The sequence below is a fragment of the Dinoponera quadriceps genome, unplaced genomic scaffold, assembly GCF_001313825.1.
Source record: "Dinoponera quadriceps isolate SergipeBrazil2010 unplaced genomic scaffold, ASM131382v1 scaffold1069, whole genome shotgun sequence".
Taxonomy (NCBI): Eukaryota; Metazoa; Arthropoda; class Insecta; order Hymenoptera; family Formicidae; genus Dinoponera; species Dinoponera quadriceps.
The window spans coordinates 155615-183114 of NW_014555200.1; the positions used below are offsets into that span (position 1 = coordinate 155615).

A 27500-nucleotide genomic window follows, 5' to 3' on the forward strand; every position below is an offset into this window, starting at 1 on the left:
GCAGTCGAGATAAATCGTAGTTACTACGACTCCCGCCCTTAAGCAGCAGTCGAGATAAATCGTAGTTACTACGACTCCCGCCCTTAAGCAGCAGTCGAGCTAAATCGTAGTTACTACGACTCCCGCCCTTAAGCAGCAGTCGAGCTAAATCGTATTACTACGACTCCCGCCTTTAAGTCGCAGTCGAGATAAATCATAGTACTACGACTCCCGCCCTTAATGTGTTAATACGGCTGTTAGAAAAATAGCGATAGAAATACAAGATCATAAAAAGCGAGCACGGATGTCTCAGTGTTATATTTAATATTAATATTATCATTATTAATATTATTATATGTGGGAGAATAAAGATATCTATCGCGAAACGCACGGAATTTTTCGGCCAAACAAAACGCGGCAACAACCATCCACGTACGGGCCGACCTTGAGTAATATTTTAATTTTGTTCAATTAATTAAATTCCATCCCTTACCCGATTGCTCACTAAGTTAGTGAACAATTAATGACTCTACTTATCGCGTTGCGAAAAATATTATCTCGGCCAGAACTCGAACTCGGGTCTTTCTAGTTGCCAAATATCTCTACCCTCTCACATAATAATATTAGATTGTTCGGAAAGTTCGTTTTACAAATCTTCTATGTAAATTCAAGATGCGATATTTTACTCAAAGGGTAATTTTATTGAAGGAGATACGTACCACTTTGTTCAACAACCTTCTCTTAGGTTCATCTCTCAGGAAGCTGTATGATGCTCCAAAACAAAGGTTTTTTTACTGGCGAAGAATTAATCGAGGTGAATTTTGAGGGCTTCCGGAGATCCGACTTTTTTGCCTCGAAGAAAATTTTTCAAAGAGAGAAATAGATAGCAATCTGACAGGCAAGGTCAGGAGAATACGAAGGATGAGGAAGAACGTCTCATTCGAAGTCCAGCAGCTTCCTACGGATGGACATCGCGACATGAGGTCTGGCGTTATGATGATGAAAGACAACTTCACAGTTCGTTCAGTTGAAGGCTGTACCTCTTGATGGTCTCGTGTAGCTGAAGAAGCTCATAATACACCATGCCCTTAAAATCCCACTAGATGCTCGGAAGAACCTTCTTTGAGTGAAACGCCAGCCTCGAATCTTCGTTACCATTTCCGAACTGTCTGGTGCGTCATACAGGCATCTCTATATATAGAGGATATCTCATTCTGCAAAACTATGAAGCCACGCTGGAAGCAATATAGCGAAAATGGACCTTCTGGTTCTCCATCTTTGCACCCGATTTCAGCCGAAATGGTTGCATTTGGAAATGCCTACGGGATTCCCTTGGCGGGCGTTCACAGATTCGGTTTGTCGACAAATACAAAATCGTTCGGAGCGCCCTCGCTTTCACTCACTTACCATAGCAATACGGATCGCACAAAATTTGAAATGAACTTTCCATAAACAACCTAATATTAATAATGATAATATTAAATATAACGCTAAAAAGGACATCCGTGCTCGCTCTTCATGACCTTATACTTCTATCGTTAAATTAATAAAACGCTCTAAAATACAACGCTTATAAAATATAAACGCAGACGCACCAAGGGTGAAGTCTCCTCGGCTATCTCGAAATCGATCACTTCGGGTGGCGTATCATCGTTGATCTCGTAAGAAAACAAGTTCCCATCGTATCCACATGTGAACAGCATCTTCTGGTCGTGGCTGAGAATCATTTTGGGAATGCAGCCGTTGTAATTATCGTGCATCGAAAGTATCCAATAGTCCGACAGATCTGTGTAGTCCTCCGATTTATATTTGCAAACACGTATCTGTCCGTGTTCCATTCCCAAGAACAGGTATTTCCTTTGCTTGCTAGGTGCATACACCAGAGTCGACGACCAAAGTTAATTCATTTCATGCGAAGAAAAAGCTGCGATAATGATTTCCATTGCGTCTTACTAGAACAAGCAACTGTGTATTTCCGTGTCGTCCGCGTCATATATCACGGTACTTCTAACGGGTTCCCTGCCGATCGTTTCGACAGCTTCTGGACTTGGGTATTCGTACATGTAACCCGCGTCGAATCCTGCCATTGACAACCAAATGACGTCGTGCCTGACGTATTGCGCCATTAATATTCTGCTCGGTATGTCCGGTACATATATCTCCGGCAACGGCTCTTCTTCGTCCATATTCGCTGTAATTATTTTAAAAATATAATTAAAGATCTTTTAGCTTTACCGAAATATACAAAAGAAAGGGGTATCTGAAGATATAGGTATTTAAAAGTTCGTTCTAATTTTATAAACCCCAGACTGATCACAAAACACTCTGAGATCAGTTTGGATGTGCTGAGGATGTTCTAAGACACCTCTCAGGATATCCTGAAACACATTCTGGATGATTTTAGGACATCTTGTGCTGTCTTGTGAGAGAGGGAAATTACGGTTGAAGATCACTCGAAACAATGGCCGAAACATTCCATTTTGTTATATTTATTATTGATGCGAAAGAGTTGCATAATGTTTAAATACATGGACCCGCATTTACAACTAACATAACTTATGAACGAATAGAAGGCTACTCAATGCGATGTATCATTGTTTCAGATAAGGTGCGTTCGAGGAGATGCTATTTAGCGCATCATTCTATCCTTGTTGTACATGTAAAGAATAATAAAGACAGAATGACGCGGGTAGCGCTAAATAGCGTCTCCTCGAACGCACCCATAGTAATTAATAAGTGACGCAGTTACCGAAAAATTCTTCCTCATTAATCTCTATTTCGGAGCTTTCGTTCATTAATCGGACCATCTCTTCGCGTCTTTTCCTTATTCTTTCCGTCCTTTCTTCTTCTCGTTTCAGACGAATTAATTCCCTTCGAATAGCAGATTTCACGGAATGGAACTGGAAGACTTTCGGTAAACATTGAACAAGTTTGTACGAGATGGTGGTGTACGGTTGAGGTGTGCTGGGTAATACAACTTCTACGCAATCTCCTCTTACGCATCCAATTAACAATGTCGTTTCCTGTAAGAATTCGTGTTGAATTTAGAGCAACTGCGAATATATCCGCTGTCGCTCTAAATGCGATTGCAAAATTGTTGATTTACATGATGCGGTTTCCACGTGAGACACGTGACTCCCGAAGGCACTTCGATGAAGCCAATTGGTGTGATGACGGGATAAGTGTCAATCACCGCAACGGTGAAACCAAACACAGTTGAGTCTTCACTACCGGTCACCAGCAAGCTGGAATATTTTTATATCGAACAAACTCAAGTCGATCAAACAGTCATATTAAATCCAAAGAAACCTTTTTCTCTGTGTAATTATATTTTATACAGGGTTTTTCATTACGAAGTTTCATTTTAAATGATTAGAAAAACAAAGTTCTTTTTTTTTTCTTTAAATGGTTCCAAGTACAGAAATACAGAAGTACAAATTCCAATGAAAAGTGAACGATTAAGTGTGGAACACGATATCTGACAAATGGCCACCTCGACTTTTTTTACAAATAGTCGCTTTTTTTAAGGAAATCTCGCATTATGTTTTCGCATAATCGCGACTCGATTTCATGAATAACACTTTTGATATTGTCCTTGAGCTCTTGAATCGTTTGCGGAGTATTTGCTTAGAGTTGCTTAGACTTTATCCTTCATATAGCCCGAAAGATAATAGTCTAGCAGTGTTAAATCGCACGATCTAGACGACCAATTCAAGTTTTTGCGTCAAGAAAGTAAATCCAGGGAACTTTTTACGCAATAACGCGATTGTTTCGCTATTTGTGTGACACGTTGCGCCGTCCTGCTGGAAATAAACATCGTCCAAGTTCAAATCATCCACTTCAGACCGAAAACGGTCAGCATCGTAACGCAGCCTGTTCACTGAAACAGTGGCTTCGTTTTCGAAAAAGATGTTGATCAGCTGAACACGGGTTGGGGTCTTTACATCACTAACTTGACCCAAACGCTCGAATTTCTTGATTAGGTTACCAATTGCTGGATGAGAAAGTGCATCATTGCGATCGAAAGCAATACGAATTTTACAAACTGTCTCCGCGAAATTTTCACCATTTTTGTAGTGGATTTTCACAATTTCTATACGTTGCTGAAGAATATATTATTCCATTTTCGTCAACTTCGTTAACTTTCGTTAACTGTATACTTTTTACTTGCCAGCTGTTAAGGAATAACAGTTCTAACGGGCTAAAAATGACGCGAAAATGAAATCTTTCAATGGAAAACCCTGTATATAACTAATAATGTATTTAGAACTTGGGGGAGTAAATTAGCAGAAACGAGCGATTGACCAAACTTGCTAAGATTATCGCTATTTTCGGCGTACCTATACGATGGATTCAGAGACATCGCGGTTATCGCCATTCTGTGTGGTCTTATGATCCGAATCAACTTGACATAATCGTTTTTTACATTGTCAACGTTGTCGACTTCGGCGTCAGCCAATAATATTGCTACGGAAATCACGCGAATAATACCGCTCCCAAAAGCACAAGCGAGCATTGATCCTGTCGCCTCGACCTTATGAATATGAGAATATTTTATGAATTAATAATACTGGTATCAGACGCGCAATTAGACAAACACTTGAGTAACAGAATTTCACGAAATGTTTGTCAATAAATAGAAATGTAATGTTGGACAATAGAAATTCGAAAGAACACCAACTTGTGTTTGACTTTTCTATCTCATGTTAATTGTGTACTACAATTTGTTGTATTATATAAGTCTCGCATTGCAAATAAACAAATGAATTCTAAACACATTGATTTACCTTGCATGGAAACCAGACGACTTGGCTACCGATGTCGTGAAACTTATGGTCCAAAATTAACTTCTTCTTCATATAATTGTAAATATGCAGTTGCCCAACCTTGCTAATCGTTGCTACAAAGGGTCCCCATGTTGCATTATCCATATCGACTACAGCTCCCGCATGACACGTAAATATCTTTCGCGGCATCTCTGCCTTTGACGTATGCAAATCGATTAACCATATCCCGCCATTTCCATCCTAAAAACGTCAAAAGAGACAATTAGTATTTAGAAACTTCATATTACCAGACGTGCTGATGCGGTGAGAAACTTTCGGTACTCCACTCGTCTCGACTGGGCCGAGTTCTGATTTTATTCAAATTTCGGGCCCTTAATTGCAACTTTATTAGCATTATATTATATGACTTTTTTTTTTCTTAAAAATACGTAATAAGTATACACATGTATCTTTTGTTTAGCAAATTAATATATCCAAATTAATACTATAAATATATTAATTATTAACATAATAATTAATTATTAACATAATAATCAAAAGAAGTATGGCGCTAGAATCCGGACATGAGAAGGTTTTTTTCAAAAAAACCATTTATTTTAAGCAGAGTCTGCAATGAGAATTTAAAGCATAAGATTAAAGAAATTAACCAATCACAGTCGAATTATAGAAGAACAATTAATTATGATTGGTCAATTTCTTAAATCTTGCGCCTTAAATTCTCATAGACCCCGCTTAAGTCAATATCAAATGCGTAAAAAAATGCTTTTATATACATGTTGAGAGGTTCTTTCGGAGTCCTCCTACTTAATGTAACCCCCCTGCACTGCTATTTAGATTCGGCCCCTGAAGCGCTCGCACGCGGCCTTTAATTGTGCGCAAATGCTGCCTCAATGGCGATCCGGAGGAAAGCCGCATTGGGGGTGTCGCGACTTGTTGGTATCCTTTCAACAATGCTCCACACTTAACAGTCCAGGGAGCTCAGGGCTGTTAGGAAGCCAGAAGTTCTTAGACCAAAAAAGCTCGACGTGGTCCGATTTTGCACCAAAGAACTGGTGAGTACTATCTTGTTAAAAGATGTACGGCCTTTCTGAGGCCATGGCTTCCATCTAGGACTTCATCATTGTGTTCAGGATGGACTTTTTTCGCCACCATTTGACCCTTTTCAAAGAAATACGACGGCATGACATCTCTGCTGCATATGAATCTTTCTTATCGCGGATCCTTCTTCAGACTTCTTTGAAGCCTTTATACTTTTAAACGATATCATGAACCGTTGATCGGGAGTATTCGAAGAACCTAATTATCTCAGGTGATGTCCATCCGGCGCAAAGACTTGCGATGATTGCTGCTCTGCAATTATATTCTGTGCTATTCTTTACGTGTTTCACCATTTTTTAATTATGACCATCTTATCCACGTATGTGGTCTATATTAGCGCCATGTGGCGCTTCCGGTCGAACTGTAATATTGCGAGAATTTCAAATTGAATTTTGTCCGGATTCCAGCGCCGTATCCTGTAGTAGATAGGGCCATTTAAAATTAGCCCTGTCTACTTCTCTTGATTTGATATCAAAGAACCTTATAATTTTTAATTTCTTTTTAATATAATAATTTGTTGTTGTGTATGTATGTTATATAATATAAAATATAATAATAAATATTAATATTACAATGAAAAGATATTACTTACTTGGGCATACCAGAATGTACTTTCCGGATTGTCCGGCTCCTGCTTACATATGCATATTAGCATCGAACTGAACGTTTCATTACCGATTTGAAATTCATAGACGGGTTGAATCTCTAGGAAACGATTCTCGTCGTGGATATCCGCTTGATCTATCGTCTCGTAGAACCAAACTCGAATCCATCCATCCATTCCTATGATCCATTCAATGTAATACAAAAGAACCTTACACCAAAACCTATATCGTTTGCTCTTTTAATTTATATTAATATCTTATATAATTATATATAATTAATATAATAGAAGGAATATAACAGAACCTGCTTTCTACGGGACGCTTTTTAAAGCCACATTTTCTAGGTAATTCAATAAGAAAATCTCAACATGGAAATATTGCGATTATGATACTTTTTGAGAGGAAAAGGTTCACCATTCATACATATTGATCTGATTTTCATATCGATATAAAGTGAAAATATTTTTACCAACTGATATGAGTTCTCCGTTTAGATATTCGAATTGTGTGATTGCTTTAGCATGACAAGGCTGCCTATGTTTTCTACATATTTCGAGACTGATCAAGCCTTCCTCCCAGAGTAAAATATTCCCCCATTCACAGCCTGATACGACCTAGAAGTGATCAGCAATTAGGACATTCATATGTTTGTCTCGGGAAAATGCAACAATTCGAAATTGACGCGTGACTCTTATTATACGATTATTACTTACGATATTAAATAAATAATCATGAAACTCTCTCAGAATGTACTTGAATAATATTTACCTTCCCATCTGGCATGATGTATACACCAATAATGTCAGATATCTCTGTCTGGCCAAATCTGCCAATCTCGCCCTTTAATTTCAACCCGGTAAACGTGTTGGAAATTTTCCAAAATTTTATGTGTCCTGATCCACTGGTTACAAAATATTCAGGTAAAAACGGTGATATCGTAACGTTATAAACATCCCGATTGTAAGATTTGCATTTTAATGTTATCTGAGATCTCTGCCAATCCCAAAGCGTAATCATATAATCTGGGTCTCCTCCTTGCGACACTAGTAATAATCCATCCGCACTGCAAAATATATAATACTATTTAATAATACTATTCAATAACTAGTTTATGGTGTAATTTCGCATATTAATCTTCACGAGATACCTGTATGTTAAATGGGAGTAACGCTTCAACGTGCCACCGTGTAATATTGTCACGATATTCATTGAAGGCCATTTATATATTATTATTGGAGGTTTCACACCATTTTCCGCAATGGCGATATGATCGAATGCAGGATTTTTCTAAAGGTAAAACATCATGAAAGATCATACTATAAGATATCTCATTTTAATGAAAACAGTGAAATATCTTGAAAAAGAAGCAATTGACAAATTGACAAAAAAAAATGGTTCAGATAAAAATTGTAGGGTTTGGAGGGAGATATAAGTTGGTGACCTTAACTCTGTTATATAATCAATTATTTAAGATCAACTTCATTTTTTTAAATGAAATCATGTTTTTTTTCTTTTTAATACAAATCTATTCCTCTATTCATTCTGCATATAAAAGTACTAGAGTAAAATAGTCGAAAAGTTAATATTTTTTTCGAGATATTTTACTTTTTTATTTTTATATTTTTCAATATAAAAGATATGAAATATTTCATAAAGTATTCACTTTTTGATAAAGTCACTTTAACATTTTTACACGTAGAATGACAGGTGGAATCGATCGCTGTAAGCAAACATAGAAAAATTTAAAAAAAATTCATTACATTTTGCAAATGCATCGATGCACCGATGTGCAATGATTAATATCAATAATCAATTTTTCTCATATTATTATGTAGATATATCAGTAGTATCTCATGTATATATATATTGTATCTCATGTTATATTTCATTGTATCCACTAAAATGGGATATACTGTATTATGTATTTTCATATAGAGAAATTACATTTTTTTAAGAAAATTCTATTTGCAATTAGCAAAAAATTTTAGTTTCGTTCTTTAATTCAAATTTGTAAAATTCGTTCTTTAGAAAATTTTTTTTCGTTTTATAATTAAAAAATTATCGATACGTCAAGAGATTTTTGCACAAATTTTTGTATATTAGAAAAAATTAATTTCTTATTAATAATACACATATAACACTGCTCAGATTAAAAATAAAACTCTACAAAAAAGTTACTTCTATTTGCGTATAATATCCAAAATAATTCAGGTAATAATTATAATCGAGACATACCAATGATATCAATAAATATAAAAGAAATACCGTCATATGTCCAATACCACCACCAGTAGATCCTCTCCTAAACCACAGTTCATTTGTTGCTGTATTTAAGAAATGTAGTATATTACCGGAAGCGAAGATAACAACATTTGGTTCTACCACACAAAGATTAAAATATTTTTGACAATCGTATGAAAACGAATGACTGACAGATTTCATGTAAGGAATTCTATGCGCCTATATACCTATATATATATGTATATAAAATTAAAAGGATACTTAAACTCTAAGATATTCAAAGGCACTGTTCCGTTTTGTACGCGTTTTGCACCAGAGATATACTCGTTCGAATCGTAAATTTCTCTGCGTATTCTCTCATTGTTTTCTTGCGTCTCTTCTTTTGCTTCTTGATTTTTCGACTCATTTTCCTGCATTTCTCTTTCTCTGTCGCCTTTTCCGTTTCTATTTTCCACGCAGTTTGACGAAAAACACCCTTATAGAAGCGACACATTGGCTGCGGTACATCGTGATATATGGAATGAAATATGTAACAAGAGTTTCCATAGAGACGTGGCTTCTATATATTTGATTGAACAGCCCTCTCACACACACTATACACGTGCATACAAATCTGAACGTGATACATTCTCGATAATACACAGTTACAGTTTATAAAATAAAATGAAATTTCTGAAGAAAATTCTCTTCGACCATTATATGTACTATTTTCTGCATAAATAATAAATAACTTAAAAACTCTTTGATAAATTTAACTAAAAATTTAATACAAAAATTTGTTTCAACGCTCCGGAATAGTCGCTGTGACTGTTCTTGTTTAATGACGTCAGAAGCAACAAAACATATGCCAGAATTTTTGGCATTATACTTTCAAATAAAAAATATATCCGCAAAATGACATTTGTGATCGATTCGGCAAACTTGTAAAATTGGATACTTTTCTTTTACTCGAACAATCAATAAGTAGCCGTAAAATTAATATTGACAAAATCTTGAAAAAAGAGATTGGAAAAAAAGGTTCCATGTCGAATTAACTTTGTGACTATTTATTAATTGTTCGAGTAAGTGTTCGTCCAATTTTACAACTTTTGTGCTCAATCGATCATAAATATCATTTTGTGAATCTTTTTACTTGAAAATATAACGCAAAAAATCTTGGCATGCGTTTTCTCGCTTCTGACGTCATTAAACAGGAACAGTCATAGCGACTAATGCAAAACCTTAAGAAAACACGTGCAAGTATCGTTTCTCACCGTTTTGGCCATATTTATTCCAAAACAAAGATTAATTTTCCCGAAGGGTATATTTCATCTCTTCAATATGCTTAAGGAGATTTATAATATATATAAAAAGATATTGCCTATCTTATCTTAAACTATAATATCATTTCTGATAAAAGATATGTATATGGTAGCATCTCATATTTGGTGCGAAATGTCACTGTACTTCTTGATGCTCCTTTTCTAAAAATGGCACAAAAAGTCGATGCTCGAAATTCTGACAGCTCATCAGTTTGCGTGTCGAAGAAAAAATATTAAAGACAGTGAAACAAGAAGAATTTTTCTTCCTCGATATTATAGGATATAGAAGCCTATTTATAAATAGATTTTTAGCCTGATGAAGAGAAAATTTTTAAGTTTAATACTTATTTAATTACCGAGATTTTTTATATATTTTTTATAATAATAATTAGCTAAGTAGCGTGCGCGTAGCGCACGCTTGTGTTGATCTAATATTTAAACTTTATCAAAATCTAAGGCTGACACTTGCATGCATTTTCTTGAAAGATAAAATAGAAAATTGTTATTCCCTATAATATCATTCTGAGATAATAATATTATCATGAGTTAAGATTGACGTGACATTTGATTTTTCACGTTACCGGCCGTGCAAAGATCAAACACTAACAGATCACTTGTTAACAAAATTAAATTTAGAAAGTCATGAAGTCATTCGGCACATCTTCAAACTGCTGATTTTGTGTATTGCCCGGTGCCATTGGTCTTGTTGTTATCTGGCCCCTTGGTCCGACCATTTGCTGTTGTACTCCAAATACTTGTTGTCTATACTGTGGTTGTGGCTGAAACAAAGAAGTCTCGATTATATCGCGTGTTTCAGAACTCCTTTTACAATTCTTTAAAGCGAACTCTATAATGAGAATTTAAGCTCTAAGTCTTAAAAAATTGACCAATTATAGTTCATTATTCTTCTCATCTTCGACTGTGATTAGTTAATTTTTTAAGGCTCAGAGCTTAAATTGTAGACCCCGTTTAAATCCCAGTCTACAATAAATGTTTTAATCTCTAAGCCTTAAAAAATTGACCAATCATAATCGAATTATAGAAGAAAATCAATTATGATTGGTCAATTTCTTAACTCTTACGCCTTAAATTCTCATTGTAGACCCCGCTTAACGTGCATGTATGAAGAACAGCGCAAATAAAGTTTAAGTTTCCTCGAGAACGCCTTTCTATTTCTTACCTGTTGTAATAAATGTCTAAGACCGAGATTACTGGCAGAGACAGGACGCATCAGCCTTTGAGTGTTGGCTTGTTGGTTAGCCATGGCAGCCGGGTTGATGCCTCTCTGTGCCTGTTGCGCCTATAAAGATATTTACAACTTTCACAGCTAGTATATTTTTTTTTAAAACAATGCAACTCACACGAATCATATATAATAATAATACTAATAAAAAATTGTCTCAATATTTCCAAATACCATATTTGTTAACCAGTTTTACAGATTGCAAATAATATGATGCAAAATATTAAGATAGTGTATTCTTGTATAAACAATTGAAAAGCAAACTAGAATATTTAAAGGGATTTTAAGAATAGATATCAACAACAGAACATGTTACACACGACAGGAGCAATTAGAGAATTCTCCTTCGTTTCTCGAGCGATGTATCTACACGCTATGCATCATGTGAAAATATTTATCCGCGATTGAAAATGACTTGCCTCAAGCTGCTGCTTATACTGCATTTCCTGTTGCTGCGCAACCTCGAGATTCTGTTGAATCTGTACAACAATCGCAATTATAAATGTATGAGTAATATAGTCGAAGATTTTTCCCGTTGATGATTACAAAATGAAATGTACTTACATTTACTTCTAATTGCGATTTGTATTGCGCCTCTTGCTGTTGCGCAGCCTCTAACGTTTGTCGTAAATGTTGAATTTTTAATAAATTCTGATGTCTGGCAATTTCCAAATCATCATACGGAGGTCTCTGCTGAGTAATCATGCCTGCGGCGCCAGCATTTGCCTGTGGTCCACTAATACCGCTGTTCTGTAAATGTAAAACGTAACGTTTGACATATCGTGAGGAGAGTTACTTCACTCTTTCGAAATTCATACTAGGGTTACCTGCATGTTCATTTGAGTCTGCGGAACAGTCGAACTTAATGTTTGCGGAGAAGCATTGCTCGATATAACGTTCTGTGTTATTTGACCACCACCCATTGCTATAGTATTCGTTTGGGACATCAGAATACCCCCCTGAGTACCTGTGGTAGGCATGGGTGCCGGGATTGTGTTTCCTGGGCCAGGATTGGCCTACAAAAGATACATTCTCTAATACCTTTCCTTCTGCCATCCTGCTTGTGTGTACGAATAATTTGCATCTTCTCATTGTGCTTACTTGTCCTTGTCTCATAGAGGCATGAGACGTTTTCTGCTGTTGTATCACTTTACGCAAGCTATCTACAAAAGCTGTCTGGTCGTTGGGAATAAAACCTAAATACGATTTTTTCTCCAGAGTGTACAATAGTATAAGCACTTTGATTTCGCAAGCTGGGCTTGGCGGATTTGAAGTGAAGTGAACGCAACCGGCCTGAAAGATAATTTTCGTATATATCTTAAATATTAATATACGATATAGTAAAATATGTATTTATGATCAATATATACTTACAAATCCGGCGCTCATCATTTTCGTCAGAGACTCTAATGCTTCACACGGCGTGGGATGAAAAATAACAGATTTGGAATTTTTCAAGTAGGAACTACCAATATTCCCTATCAATTGTTTTGGCATTAGTTGCATTATCAACTTTGGTGGCCAGGTATCCGCTTTCCTGAAAAATGAGAATTATGATGAAACAGATACATTAAGATAATGAGAAATAATGCTAATATAAGTTCTGTTAGTAAACGACAATAACTTACAGTTCTGGATCCCCGTCTTTCGAATTAGCCGATACTTGACACGGTACATGTCTCGTCTGTTTTTGCGCATCTGAGGGATTCTTGGCTTTTTCGATCCACTCTAGAATACCTTGCCAGATGTTCTGCCGTTCGCGTTGCACAAGTTGTTGACCTTGCACAGTACCTTGCACGGTGGATACGTTGCCCTGGAATAGGACAAATAGAAAAATTAGGTAAAATTTGCCTTATACAAGGTGAAGGAAAAAAGATCAATATTTGAGGAAGTGATGGTATCAGTCATTTTAAATAATAAAAATGTTCATGTGAACATATATCCTGTTTTAAATGATTTCCAAGATTGAATGTGTAGTATTTTATTACAAATGAATGTAGCTTGAAAGCAAACAGCAGCATCGCGCGCCGAATCCAAACTATCTCGGAATAAAACGCACCAACATTTTTGCTCAAGGGACGATCGATCATCTCTCGGCAGTTATATTGGTTTATGCTGTCATCGACATGGCGAGAAATAACATGCAGCAAGTTTCTTGCGGCATGTAGTTTTATTTTTCAGTTTTCTCTGGAAAACGTAATAGTTTCGTAATCCTGAAAAATGTATGACGGACTGAGATGTCTGTCCGATATGTCATATAGAATCGCAAAATAATTCCTGAGTGAGGTTTATGAGTTTATTTCTCCAGCGTGAAAAGTGAATATTTCCATGTGCTCTGACATTTTCACGAATTCACGCGAGAAGAAAATGATCAGCTCTATGAAATAATGGGCCATTTTTTAGCCATACTCTCTCAGCCAGCAATGACAACTGAGACGGCTGAAAAATGACTTATTATTTCCTGAATTATTTTGCGATTCTACGTAACATATATCGGGCAGACAACGGGATTATGCAACTATTACGTTTTCCAGAGAAAACTAAGACATAAAACTAAAATATAAAAATATCAAGTTAAAATATGCCGCAAAAAGCTTAGTGCGTCTCATTTTTCGCCTATGACGTCACAAAATCTATATATAATAAGCTCATATACAAGGCTAATTATATATAAAAAAGCTTATACAGAATGTCCCAAGAGAAAAGATCAATATTATGGGAAGTGATGGTATTGATCATTTTAAAACTCGGCTATCCCAAGTAGCCAGACTGATATATATATAATAAGCTTGCTATAAGTGTAATATCTTATATAATCACTTGTGCCTGAGGAGGAGCAATCTGTTGCGTGACAGAAGACACTGAGACCGGTGCTTGTGAAGCTGTGACAGTTTGCGGTACTTGAGTGGGCACCGACTGGCTCATACAAGATACAGTAAGCTGCGATCCTGGCTGGCTGTGGGTCGGTTGGGCGGTCATGGACATTGTAGCTTGCTGGGCATTCTGTTGCTGCAATTGCATCGTCAGTCGCATTTGTTGCTGCTGTTGCTGTGTGAGTTGCTGCTGCTGTTGTGGATTAGGCGCCATAACGTTATTTCCTCCTACTAAAGTGAATCGTCGTATGCAGCGAATTATCGAGATATTTCCCTTTTTCTCACACACACACACACACACACAAAATCATAAAGACGTTTCTCTCAGTCATATCAAATCACTTCTGTACGATAAGTGAAATACGACAGGTGTCTTACCATCTAATCTTTGGCCGAACGTAGTCACATTGAGTCCTAACGAGGGTGGTTGTGTCAGTTGCGCTATTAGCGCACTACTGTTCTGCGTGTTTGCAGGCGCAGTCGCTCCGGGGGCTATGAATGGCGGCCGCATCCATCTGGTGTGCGTCGCTCTCGGGCCTAAACTTGCCGGATGATAATTTGGCGGCGCGGCTAACTGCGGATTGTAAGGGGGACGCGCGGCATTCATCGGCGCCGCCATGGACGGCGTCACGGTTTGATGCACGGAGGTGATGTTTTGAGGTGCTTGATTCCGGAAGGGAGGGCCCTGCGGTTGACTCGGCGGAGCGATGTTCTGCTGTACCTGATTAGTGTTCGGGCTGTCGTTGCTCTGTAACGGGCTCAGAGGAATTTGCGCCGCGGTAGCCGCGGCATTGTGAACGTTACCGCTCATCGCGGGGCTAACGGGCCGTTCTTTCAGATTGTAATTGCGCAGAAGCACCAAATGCCTCGGATCCTTGGCGTAATTCTTCGTTTGTGACGACTGCAAGTCACCACCGGCTTTCTCGAATAACTTAAACAACGCTGGGATCTTTCTCGGTGACAATATAGAGATATTAATATTTCTCTGGAAATGTAAGATATACACACACATATATCGTAATTTTTTTTCTCTCAGACTCACTCGTATAGCTATTTCTTGACTAATAATATATCGTTTACCTCTTGATAAATGGTAGCCAATTGTTCAATAGTATGACCAGCAAACTTGTAACATTCTTGAATCATAATTTGATACGGAGGTGAATTGCATATTAAAATACAATGTTTCTGAGACGCTGTATTAGACTCTCGTTTTAGCTGCAAATCTTCAAAACACTGTAATCCCGTTGCCAATCCTTCACCTATGTTTGCATAGGATTCACCCTTTCCACCAACCATTCTATAGTAGATGAAACATTATAATATAGTTATAATATTTGATATGAAACATTATAATATAGTTATAATATTTGATATTACATTACAGTGATCATGTTAAATATAAGTGATATAACATAGTTGATAAAGCATTGACAATGATTTTTAGTAAAAAATAATTTTAAGGGTAAAAAATATTCTTAATTTCCCATAAGACTTGTTTGTATGAGATAAATTATGTATTTTGTACTTACTCAAGCTTATCTAGTACTATCGATACTTTGTGCGGATTTGTATAAGGACCAAATGTCTCCGTGCATGGTGCTGGTAAACAATCAGCTGCGTGATAAACAACTATCCCGTACAATGTTGTACTATTCTGTTACACAAAATTTAATTATATTAAAATATATTCTAACTTTATTTATTGGCTCAATAGTGATATAATAGTATATGATTGTAATATATTGTACCTCAGAGATGTACTCCCTATCTTCTATGCCACCTTGACTAAAATACCTATAAATATGCAACACAGTATAAATTGTTGTATACATAGAAAAATATAACATATCATACATATTTTATATATTGTTCAATACTTACTCTAATGTTGGTATGATGTAACTTGCTTTGAGATCATTGAGATATGCGCCGTTAACAGCCGTCCCTTCAATAACAAATATAACATCAGCTTGCATTCCTTGTTCTGTAGGACCCGTTACCATTGTCCTAAAGGTTGCAAAAATTATATGTATACATATTCTAATATTTTTATTAAATATTATATATATAAGAATATTGAAATTTACTTCAAAGATCCAAGTTAAAGTTCTGATTAAAGTAAAATTTGAAGTTTCCAACTACCTTGATCTCTTACGAAAGGATTAGAAATCTTATTCAAATTTTATAGAACCAAAATACACAAGTCATAGTATCTTTCAGTACAAAAATTAGTAGTTTCTATAATTAATTTCTAAGTTATAGTAGTGACAATGGAGAAAAGAAAAAATATGCGTTAAAACTTAGTAACAATACATATTTTATAGATACTTTATTATATGCTCTCTCATTAGTAACTGACTATAATTTTTATATCAATTAGGCAAATTTTAGCTTGATAACATTTTAGACTTTCTTAAGCCAACCTAAATTATAAAACCCACATATATATACACGCCAAACTTAAAAAAACTTAAAAATAATCTTACCAAAATGTTTTTCCACGCACATATGTATACCGTGCAATACAAATATGTCTTAATCACAAATTTCGAGGAAATTTTACCTGTTATACGATTAAGGACCATCTACATTAAGGGTGCGTTCGAAGAGCGGACTATTAGCGCTGATCAGCGCTAACGAATCAATCTATCCTTATCGTACATCTAATAAGGGACGCAGATAATATTACGCATAAGCGCTGACAGCGTGTTCCCTGAACGTAGCCTAGAAATAAACAGTAATAAGGGCGTCTATACATTAGAAATAAGTAATATTAAATGAAGAATAGAATATTGGTTGGTGGTAAAGCAGTAGGGAATAGAAAATGGGAATGATCTATTTCGCTTATTCCCGGTGATATACTTTATTCTACTGAAAAATCTCTTTTATTCTTTACTTTGTAGTGTTACTACTACTTCCAATGTAGACGATCCTTTAGTTGACCAATCGACGCGTTTAACAATCAAAATGTTATGTGAAATTCATAGGCCGGTATTCATAGTCGGATCTTATTAGCTTCAGCTCACAGGAAACATTTGCTACGCGGAAGTTCACGCGGTAACCAATAAACTTCTAGTTTTCTTACCGAAAAACGATATGTTGAATGGCTATCGTGGGAACTTCCGCCCTAGAGGTCAAATTTAAATGTCATTTTAAGGTCAACTTGAAATTTTTAGTAGGAACCCCAATTTTTGACTTCAGAAATGAAAAGAAAAGGAAATTTTACGTTCAGATAGCTATTAGGTCTGTTCGTTTTCGCTGCACCGCCGAACTAGTGCAATAAGTTGAAGTGAGAAAACATATACTTGTCTCTCTTCAACTTATTGCACTAGTTCAGCAGTGCAGCGAAAACGAACAGACCTAATGTTTCTTCCGGGGATACACGCGATCTAGAGAGCACTGGCGTTGTGGGGACCGTGGCTTGTTAAGCCTGTACCAAATTATGGATTGGAGATTGAATTGAAATTTGACCAATCAATGCAAAGTTCATTAAATTTCACTAAACTTGAATTCAGTTAACATTGTACTGATTGGCAAAATTCAATTTAATCTCAATCCCCAATCCATAATCTGATACAGGCTTTAAGCTGTAACGTCCGGACTTATTTTGGAACATTAATAATATATTAGTACAGATCGAAGGCCGACTTGTCTGATTTCAGACATCATTAGGTTAGATATTCACTAGGTATAAATATTTTATCCCTATGTTACTAGACGTAAGTACGTACGCATATGTATATTCGCGCACGTTATATATTATAATAATTAAAATTATAACGCCGAATACTGCGTGTCGTTAGAGAGTCTTAAAATCAATGGATCAACTATAGACAATAGAAACCGTAATCTCAATGCGATAAGGCACCCCGTTGCTAACATAAAGAGAAGCATGAAAACTGAATCCAAACACCACTCAGGACCGACGCGGCGATATCGACGCGGTGACATCATACCGATAGAATGAATTTCTTCTATCTTCACGACTCCATCAGCCAACCAAAAAACGACTCTCAGCGACAAAGCAACGTATAAAAACGCGCGCATTCGTTGTGAAGGCGATTATTTTCTCGTAATTTTTTTCTGATACTCGTGTACGTAACTGTGGAATATATTAATCGTAAAATCCGACTGTGTAGCAATTACTTTTGTCTATACTTTATTTCTTGTACATTGCGAAATCGAAATTGGAATCGCGGACCGCATCATCCGCGCAGCGCCGGAACATCCGAGCCAGGAGAACGAGCGACTCTGATTTCCACCAAATTCATCGATCGTTTCGCCAGACTCCGGAGACCCAGGGTAAACTTGGTGAAAAGCAGAGTGACCTAAAAGCGGAGTCATCACCCTGTTGACCGTCCACGTAAGTCACTGATTTTACTACTTTCAAATTTCCCTATATAGTTATCTATCGTGGACGTAACACAAGCAATCCAGCATGAAAACAAGCATCACGGCTGACTTTACATACATGAGCGTACATTTCTATCGCTCGCTGAGCGTTTACTCCACGGATGCGCAACTGTTGAGTTTCGTGAACGCAATGAGAAAGCCCGTCTTTGACACTGAAACTATCCAATCATAAATCGCTGCGGTTGGACGTGGGCAATCGAGAAGCGAGCAAACGGAACGCTCCTGACCTCTGTGTTCGCGGTCGAGGACGTTTCCGATATTTATAGGGGATTCAACGAGGTAACTCGTTCTCTAGGAACTCCAGCTTGGCGACGTATTTATTTCTGGAGGATACCACCCGGACGACGGATACTGCTGTCTCCGTTTCGACTATTCCAAGCCGCATATCCGAGGGGACGAGCTCGTTCCACGATTCGAATGCTTTATTCGCTTCGTTCCACGTATGAAAAAGTGCGAGTTACTCACGGCCGAGGCGTCGATCGCAAGACAGAAGAGCTTCAGCTGTCGCCGCGTGTAATCGCGAAGTGATACCGCGTGCGCACTGTGTGACTAATAATGCTCGAGGGTACTCGCGTTGCGCGAGCTATAGCGTCGAGCTGCACCAAATCGACGATTGGCAAGTTGTAGTGCGCGTTGACGAAGACGGCAGTGACGGCAGTAAGTCTACGACGTCTCAGGAAGACGACTGTAAATAAATGCACGTATGCACACGGCTGGTTGCGGCAGCTACGCAACTCCCGAGCGGTCGTGAGGAACGAAGCTAACTGCATAACGTATATCTACACGTCGTAGAGACCGTTAGACACGCACACAGACTCGCGAACCAGACTCAGCTCGAGTGATTCGATTTTTTCAAGCTCTCTCTCTCTCTCTCTCTCTCTGCCTGCCTGCTTCCTTCCCCCCTCTTCTCTCTCTCTTTCTCTCTCGTCCTCCCCCTCCCCCCTTTCCGTCCCCCTTCTCCCAGTGTGTCTTCGCGTTACCAAGCTCGTTTCGTCGTATACGCGCGACTTCTTGCCTTCCTCGCGATCACCTCGTGTTTTGTTTCTCCGTGCAAACGAGCGAGCGAGCGCGACAGTGCAATGTTTCGGGATACGTGCGCCTCGTGAAATTTCTCCGAGGAATCACCGTTTCCCCGTTGTCTGTTCTCTCGGTCCAACGACGACGACGACGCCAACGACGACGCAGAGACGAGCAGAAAAGGAAGGAAGAAGCGATTAATTCCCGACGCAAATCGAATTTGTGAGCAGTCCATTAGTTCGGCGCAAACACACACACATACACACGAGGCTAGAGAACAACGAGGACATCGCCGTCGCACTCGAAACTTTTTCTCCTGCTGGATCGCGCGCGGACGACATCGCGCGATGGCATCGTCCACGGTGGCGGTCCCGTCCGGGGCAGCCTCGGTACCGCCAACAGCAAGCGGTGGTCTCGGTAACGGCACCGAGGAGATCGACGGCAGCGATATATATGGCAATGACAATCGCAACTCCGTGAACGTTGTCGGAAGCGGATACACTAACGGTGGCGGCAATCCGGGTGACGCTCTGGAGGAAATATCGTGCGGCAACGGTGAGAGCAACGAGCAAGGCTGTACCTTATGCAGGAGCAAACTGTGCTCACCCCGGGTGCTCTCTTGTCTCCATGTGTTCTGCGAAGTTTGTTTGGATAAACTGTTAATGGATGAAGCTGGAGACTCCAAGGTAGTCTCGCTCATCAACTGTCCTATATGCCAGCAAGAGACTTCCGTTAGTTGTAAGGGTGCTGCGTCGCTGACATGCGACTACGTTCTCACTAATATACTGGATATGTCAGCTATTGAGAATATGGCCGTGCTGTGTACCTCATGCAAGGCCAAAGAGAGTGCTGTGGCACGTTGCTCCGATTGCGCCAATTTCCTGTGCCCAAACTGCAACACGGCGCACCAGTTTATGCGCTGCTTTGAGAGCCACAAGGTTGTGGCTTTTGAGGACTTGAAGCAATCCAAGGAGGCTATTCCAATACACAAACCGATATTTTGTGAGTGTCATCCTGCTGAGAATATGAAATTCTACTGTCATACGTGTCAGGTAAGCTGGGAACAAGTAGAGTTAATTGCATGTCATGATTGTGACATTTATTCTTCAGAGATATCTTGCCTTTTGTATATGAATGTGAGAAAGCGGTTGTGAAACAGACATGATTATTTGAGCATGGCATTGAGTTATTAAGAAGTTGGAAGTTTCAGAGAGATAGTATTCTCCAACTTGCAATCTTTCATCCCTGATAGCTACCAATCAGTTGTTACATGTTTGTAGTCATAAATATTTTTCCATAAAAATTTAGAGAGATTACGCGCGTGTGTATATATATAATATCTAGGAGGAAATGTTTCTTGATGTTTGATATTAAAAATAATACACACATATATATATATATATATATATATATATATATATAAAAGTGTGTGTGTGTGTTGTATCATAATTATTACTTATTATTATTTATACATATTAAATTATATATATTATTATACATTAATAAGTTACTTAGTTAAACATTTTCTATGATACAAAATATAGTACTTCATTAAAAATACATTGATTACAAAGTTAAATTTTATTTTCAACATAAGGTGTTAAAAGAAACTCAAATATATGTATATTTTGTATATGATCAGGAACCTATTTGCAACGAATGTCTACTTGTGGAACACAAAGCCCCAGAGCATCAATACGAACGACTAACAGATGCGGAACCACGACAGAAAGAGGAATTATTTAACCTGATGACGGAAAGTAAAGCGAAAATTTCCGAGTGCGATCAAATCTCGACACAGTTAGATAGTGCACTTAGCGAGCTGCAGGTACAACATGACCAAGCAAAAGATCTAATTATGGAAACTTTCCAAAGTTACAAGGCTGTACTGGAAAAATGTAAAGCCAACGCATTGGAAGAACTCGGAAAGCTTCATGAAGCCAGAGAACTTGAAATAATGGACACTTTTCACAAGTATGCATATTTGATAATCAGTGGGATAAATGAATAAAGACGTTAGCATTACGAATCAAGAACAAAGTTAAGTGTGTTGAAAAAAATTCTATAAAAGTAAAAAAAAAGAAAGATACAAATTATCTTTATTCACATGCATCTTCATTCGTCTGTATCACTGTATTAAACGTTATAATTTTCACTGAGAATAAACATCACTGTATTACAACGTGTTGCAGTGTTGAGAAGACCATGGAAAAGATAGAGGATGCTTGCCGTTTCACTTCGAGACTCCTTGAGCATGGCGACGCAGTTGAAATTCTAGCCCTTCGTCGTGTCGTAGGAGCGCAATTGATGAACCTGATTAAAAACACTCCGAAACATAACGTGACGTACTCTATTGAGTTTCAGACCGACTATAATCATTTTGAAAAAACCGTGAAGGTAAACACACATAATTATGATATATTCGTTTCTTCTCTCTTTGTTTTTTCGACTTTTTTTTGCGAATTTCGCAAAATGGTACATAACTTTTCTGCTCAATTTCACCCGTTCTACTTGCACATCACGGGAACCGAGATTAGTTTGGGACATCCTGTATAATCACTTGTCATGTAACAATAATAATATATCACACGTTACACACAACATTAAAACAAAATATTTGTTGCAGGAGGTATTTGGAAAATTTCGCACCGAGGGTACAACGATCTCGATGAAGACTCTTCCCGAACCGATCTCAACAGTGTCGGGAGTCTCTACGAGTCAGCAAATGGTACATACCTCAATCGGTTGTGCGAGCTCTCTCAGCACAAGTTCCCCCATCTCGCTTCCCGCGTCAATGCAATCCTCGTTCGAAGGTGAACCCTCTTTTGTTATTCCGCCGACTACGAGTCCTCAAAATATCCCCCCTCCTCCACCGCCCGTACCTCTTCCACCAGGTCCTATCCACGGACTGACCAGCATACAGGAGTACAACCTGCAGCAATTGGCTAGTTTAGCGGAGAAGGTGGACATGGTGGGTGACACCGGTGTCGTAGGACCTAGCTCGAATCCTAGTCCAACTCCGTCCTTCACATTGGCAGATCTGTTTGCCGGGGACCTAAGTTCAACGAGCCACGCCATTAACAATTTACAGGCTCTTGCAAAATTAGGAAATACTCTCGGCAATCAAGGTAAGAAACTGCCGACGAACCACGGTGTCGTAACGAATTTGCAAATCGTTCGTCCGGAAACTTCGTGTCAAGTTTGCGTTTGCATTTTTTGCAGACGATGCAATTCGTCTACACGTACATTTTTCTTTACCGCGATCGTATTTTCTTTTATTTAACGTTCTTTACGTTTATCTATATCGATTGTTTCCAAATTCTTACACCGAAAGAAAAGTCCGCAGGGTCGTTAATTTCGTAACTTGAACTCCGGTGCCCTTTTATCTTTAGAGAAAAAAAAAGACAATCTTCGAGATGAAACGATTCGCCTGATGTATGGCGATAAACATCGACGAAAAGATTCAAGGCAATGATTGTGCGTTTGTTCGCAATCTGAGTGAAACTTTGCAGTTTAACGATTGAAAAGATGAAATTATAAAATTATACAATAAAAACTGCGTTTCCTCGATAGAAGTTCGTGTATATACGATCGATTTATTTTCAACACAGATCTGGGAAATGCTACGATTAATGGTGGTGGTGGATTAGTATTGGGACGTGTACCTTCACCAGCCATTGTGGACGCCCCGATAGTGGGCCCCTTGGCTGCCAATAGTTTATTAAACGGAGGATTCCAGTCAATGTCCTCTTCCACTTCGCCAATACTTTCACAGGGTACTGGTAAGACCGTCTTAATTCAAGTACATATTGACATTCAAGTTGATATTATTCTGAGGGAAACGCGTATCATATTAGATCTGTTCTTTTTAGCTGAACTAGGTTGCACTTTTTGTCGTTAGAGACAAACCAGTATATCAAGATGTGTTCTTTTTCGCTAAACTAGCTGCACTAACTACACTAATTCTCCTCTTTCTCTCGTCAAGTCTTAACTGTATATCTGCCACTTTTTAAGTTTTATAAGTGCACAGTGCTAGTTCAACGAAAAAAAAACAAATTTATTGATCTTACAAATGACGCTTTGTGCTGCAATTTTGGTTCCGTAAATTGTCAAATAAGTTAATTAGTCAAAATTGATAAGAATACATAATTATTAATCGTTATTATTTAATAATTTGTTGTTATATTGAAGAGAAAATGATATTTTCTGCTTATTTTATAAATAATAAAACACACAAGTGCTTTGATTACATTATTACTTGAGAGATGCTAAAGCTTCGGAGTGGTCGAAGTAGTTTTTAACTATCCTTTAATGGCACCAGAAGCGAGAAAACGCATGCCAACATCTTTTGCGTTATACTTTCAAGTAAAAAAATATATCCACAAAATGACATTTGTAAATTGATTCAGCAAACTTCTAAAATTGGACGAACACTTTTCTGTTACTTGAACAATCAATGAGTAGTCGTAAAATTAACATTGACAAAATCATGAGAATAGAGGTTGGAAAAGAAGGTTCCGCGTCAAGTTAATTTTGCGATTATTTTGCGATTGATTGCTCGAATAAAAAAAAAAGTGTTCGTCTAATTTTACAAGTGTGCTGAATGGATCACAAATGTCATTTTGTGAATATATCTTTTCATTTGAAAGTATAACGCAAGAAATTTTAGCATGCGTTTTCTCGTTTCTGACGTCATTAAACAAGGACAGTCAATTACTCCGGAGCCTTAATTGGAAAATAATGTTGCCATTGTAATTATTGTTTTGGCTTATCGACATCGATATTTTATTTTTAGACGATTTAATAGGTGATTCCATGCATAGCATGCCTGTAGTAGTAAATACTGTTGCCAATGTAACTGGATCAGGGACAGCGAATTATGCTCACCCACGTTCAAACAATGCAAAATTGACGCCTATGCATATCCGAAGCAAGTTTGGACAATTAGGCCCTAGTAAAGGGCAGTTTAATTCGCCACACGGATTTTGTCTAGGAACAGATGAGGATATTATTGTCGCGGATACGAATAATCATAGAATTCAGGTGCGTGCTGTACAGCGAGATACATCATTGATAAACGCGACGAGTACACCATTATAAATGATAATTAAAACGAAAATATGAGCGTAAACGTTTATGTTTTGATTCTAGATTTTTGATAAGACTGGTACCTTCAAGTTTCAATTCGGTGTTCCTGGCAAAGAAGAGGGACAATTGTGGTATCCTAGGAAAGTGGCCGTAATGAGAAATAACGGCAAATTCGTTGTGTGCGATCGGGGAAACGAACGATCCCGGATGCAAATATTCACGAAGAGCGGTCACTTTATAAAGAAGATCGCTATTCGTTACATCGATATCGTAGCTGGCCTAGCTGTTACCAGCCAAGGGCACATTGTGGCTGTTGACAGTGTGTCGCCAACTGTGTTCGTAATCAGTGATACCGGAGACCTCTTAAGGTGGTTTGATTGCAGTGACTACATGAGAGAACCGAGTGATATCGCTATCAGTGGTGGGCATTTATTTTCTCTCTTGTAATAACATTGCTCGCTGGTGACATAACATAGCTTAAGGAAGATTATGCTCTGCTATAACAAAATATTGTTACGACGATTTCACATATAATTATTATTTATTCAATTATTACGATATCTTATCGATATTACGACATCTTACGAGTGAATTGCTCGCGAATTTCTAGGCAAGGAATATTTCGTTTGCGACTTCAAGGGACATTGTGTCGTGGTGTTTAACGAAGACGGTAAATTCCTGCGTCGTATTGGCTGTGAGAATTTAACAAACTTCCCAAACGGGATCGATATTAGCGATGCGGGAGACGTATTAATTGGAGATTCACATGGCAATCGTTTCCACGTAGCTGTCTTCTCCAGAGATGGGTCTTTAATTTCGGAGTTTGAATGTCCATATGTGAAGGTAAGACATTGTATATTTTATCAATATATATATATTTCATCGTTATTACAGTTTCTATATGTTATATTTAACGGATCTGATTGCCAGTAATAATTTACTATTGTACTAGGCAATCGAACGTGAAGTTTTTCGACCGAGCTTTGTATTCGTATTTCATCGTCACATACGTGAGAAAACTCACGTGTCGGTACTTCATAGATAGGAAATTTTTTTGTCACTAACAACATATCGCTTATTTATTCGAATATTATATCGTATTGTTACGGTGCAATAGGTATCTCGATGTTGTGGTTTAAAAATAACTTCGGAAGGATATATTGTAACACTGGCGAAAAACAACCACCATGTCCTCGTATTGAACACACTTTATATATTATGAAGTGGAATCAGACGAATAAACATAACTTCTTTCCTGCAAGTGGAAACCTTCGGAAACCGCTCTCAACGAAAGATGGGAAAGGCACGCCCAAGGAATTATGTTCGAATTTTGGGCCTATTGAAGCAATAGAAACAAGTGCAGCATGCAGCTTTAATAGATATAAAAGTATAATGCGTCCCTGTTTTATGAAAGTAACAATGTTGAAAAAAAAAAGCAAAAAGGTAATGTACGTCTCCGACCAAACAGTATAATAGTAACTTAGCAACTTGCATTTTGGTAAACTGCCAAAGTAAATTAAATTAACTAAGTGGAACCAGTTAAAGAAGCAGTAAGCTATATCGACCGAAGCCAGTCGGGTCGCTTGTAGTAGAGAAAGCAATCTACATATGGCCTTCCGTCAAAATTGGTTGTTATACATCATTTTTGACACATCAGTATTTTAAGTATGTTTGTAAATCAAATCATTCTAGTCTCTCCAGCGAGCACTTTTTACACGCCCATAATTTCGATTTGTGCTCGAGAAATAAGACGTTCTCGTCTTGATTTTAATTACATTTGAGAAGAATATCGGTCTTAGTTCTAACCGATGCTTTGGGATACACAAGAATGCACACATTATGTTCGAAATTTTTCCTTTAAGAATTTCTATAACTAATAAGCTCAGCAGGATAACTTTTATGACGTGAGGATCAAAATTTTCCGCTTAACAGAAAAATGTAAAAAAAAAACGTTGCATGCTGCGAGGTAGTTGGTAGTACTTCCTGCTCTTATCATATCGTATATTTCTAAAGAAGAGAACGAAACGATACTCCTCATTGCAGCAGGCACGAAGCTTAACGAGAGCTATGTTCCTGATTTCTTTCTGCGCGTTTGAAAAATGATAGTTGAGAACGTTAATATAAAAGCAACGTTAATGTGCAAGGAATAGATTATGGTATGTTGAAAATCAAACATTTAATATCTTATAAGGGAAGGTGTCGTACAGAGGATACTTTGTGAGCATAAAAGGCGAAATAATTATTTACACTTAACGAAAAAAATCGAGTAGATCCCATTTGTGCATTGTTAAAATTAGACGAGACACATAATGGTTACAATATTTACTCAGGATGCTTTATTATTATGGTCCACTGTATGAATATAATATATATACGTGTGTGAATTATTGGTTCGTGGTGCTAGCAAATAATGTATCCATACCATGTAAATGTATTTGTTATAAAGTTACAGGAATCACTGCCCCCGCATCTCGCCGATGCAAGGGTAACGATTCTGTGTAATGTATTATATAAGATTCGTAAGAACATATGCCACCGGTATCACATAGGGACGATACTTTATCTATGTAAGGAGAGGGAAGATAACGTACAGTTTGCTAAACAACCTCTATTTATGTATATATTAATACGATCCATGAGAGAAAAAGGGGAAAAACCACATAAGACACATACATATATAGAAATACACATATTTTTTAGGGTTGTTTACATGATCAGCCTTAAGATTTGATTGAACTAAAATGCAATGTGTATACAACAATGTACATCAGATATTTGGCAGATTGCTACACTGTGTTACCTTATATTATCTACAATAATGTTTAATTACGAATACTATCTTGCCATACCAA

The 27500-nt window shown here is 37.6% G+C and overlaps 3 protein-coding genes across 6 annotated transcripts in view; 1 reads left to right on the forward strand and 2 right to left on the reverse strand.

Annotated features, from left to right (window-relative positions):
• LOC106743513 (cilia- and flagella-associated protein 44) overlaps nucleotides 1-9153 on the reverse strand; it is a 19770-nt gene extending 10617 nt beyond the window's left edge. The window contains exons 1-12 of the mRNA XM_014617424.1: nucleotides 8972-9153; nucleotides 8735-8897; nucleotides 7617-7756; nucleotides 7238-7532; nucleotides 6939-7083; nucleotides 6457-6647; nucleotides 4767-5006; nucleotides 4320-4513; nucleotides 3086-3224; nucleotides 2729-3002; nucleotides 1933-2170; nucleotides 1575-1845 (exon numbers count right to left, since the gene is read on the reverse strand). Coding sequence (XP_014472910.1) covers nucleotides 1575-1845; nucleotides 1933-2170; nucleotides 2729-3002; nucleotides 3086-3224; nucleotides 4320-4513; nucleotides 4767-5006; nucleotides 6457-6647; nucleotides 6939-7083; nucleotides 7238-7532; nucleotides 7617-7756; nucleotides 8735-8897; nucleotides 8972-9126 — 2445 coding nt within the window. The 5' untranslated portion in view covers nucleotides 9127-9153. The remainder of the gene's footprint in view (nucleotides 1-1574; nucleotides 1846-1932; nucleotides 2171-2728; nucleotides 3003-3085; nucleotides 3225-4319; nucleotides 4514-4766; nucleotides 5007-6456; nucleotides 6648-6938; nucleotides 7084-7237; nucleotides 7533-7616; nucleotides 7757-8734; nucleotides 8898-8971) is intronic.
• Nucleotides 9154-9249: 96 nt separating this feature from the next.
• On the reverse strand, nucleotides 9250-19089 carry LOC106743511 (mediator of RNA polymerase II transcription subunit 25-like). 4 transcript variants are annotated; one of them, XM_014617423.1, is made up of 16 exons: nucleotides 19009-19089; nucleotides 16694-16854; nucleotides 16012-16137; nucleotides 15879-15924; nucleotides 15660-15784; nucleotides 15208-15427; nucleotides 14506-15112; nucleotides 14075-14358; nucleotides 12883-13067; nucleotides 12629-12791; nucleotides 12356-12547; nucleotides 12082-12270; nucleotides 11819-12004; nucleotides 11674-11733; nucleotides 11192-11311; nucleotides 10644-10790 (listed from the first exon to the last, which is right to left on the reverse strand). In XM_014617423.1, the coding sequence occupies exons 3-16, from the start codon at nucleotides 16131-16133 to the stop codon at nucleotides 10644-10646; spliced, it is 2646 nt and encodes an 881-aa protein (XP_014472909.1). In that variant the 5' UTR covers nucleotides 16134-16137; nucleotides 16694-16854; nucleotides 19009-19089. The 4 variants fall into 4 exon arrangements, with proteins under 4 accessions (XP_014472906.1, XP_014472909.1, XP_014472908.1 ...); XM_014617420.1 differs by lacking the exons at nucleotides 16694-16854; nucleotides 19009-19089 and adding an exon at nucleotides 16459-16493 and having other exon boundaries at nucleotides 9250-10790; XM_014617422.1 differs by lacking the exon at nucleotides 19009-19089 and having other exon boundaries at nucleotides 16617-16704.
• Nucleotides 19090-19901: 812 nt separating this feature from the next.
• The window catches only part of LOC106743510 (B-box type zinc finger protein ncl-1-like), a 10894-nt gene continuing 3295 nt past the window's right edge, over nucleotides 19902-27500 (forward strand). The window contains exons 1-9 of the mRNA XM_014617419.1: nucleotides 19902-20612; nucleotides 21203-21534; nucleotides 21753-21957; nucleotides 22187-22688; nucleotides 23172-23342; nucleotides 24356-24603; nucleotides 24712-25069; nucleotides 25259-25491; nucleotides 25766-27500. The exon at nucleotides 25766-27500 is cut by the window's right edge and continues 3295 nt beyond it. Of these exons, the coding sequence (XP_014472905.1) occupies nucleotides 19908-20612; nucleotides 21203-21534; nucleotides 21753-21957; nucleotides 22187-22688; nucleotides 23172-23342; nucleotides 24356-24603; nucleotides 24712-25069; nucleotides 25259-25491; nucleotides 25766-25870 (2859 nt within the window). The 5' untranslated portion in view covers nucleotides 19902-19907 and the 3' untranslated portion in view covers nucleotides 25871-27500. The remainder of the gene's footprint in view (nucleotides 20613-21202; nucleotides 21535-21752; nucleotides 21958-22186; nucleotides 22689-23171; nucleotides 23343-24355; nucleotides 24604-24711; nucleotides 25070-25258; nucleotides 25492-25765) is intronic.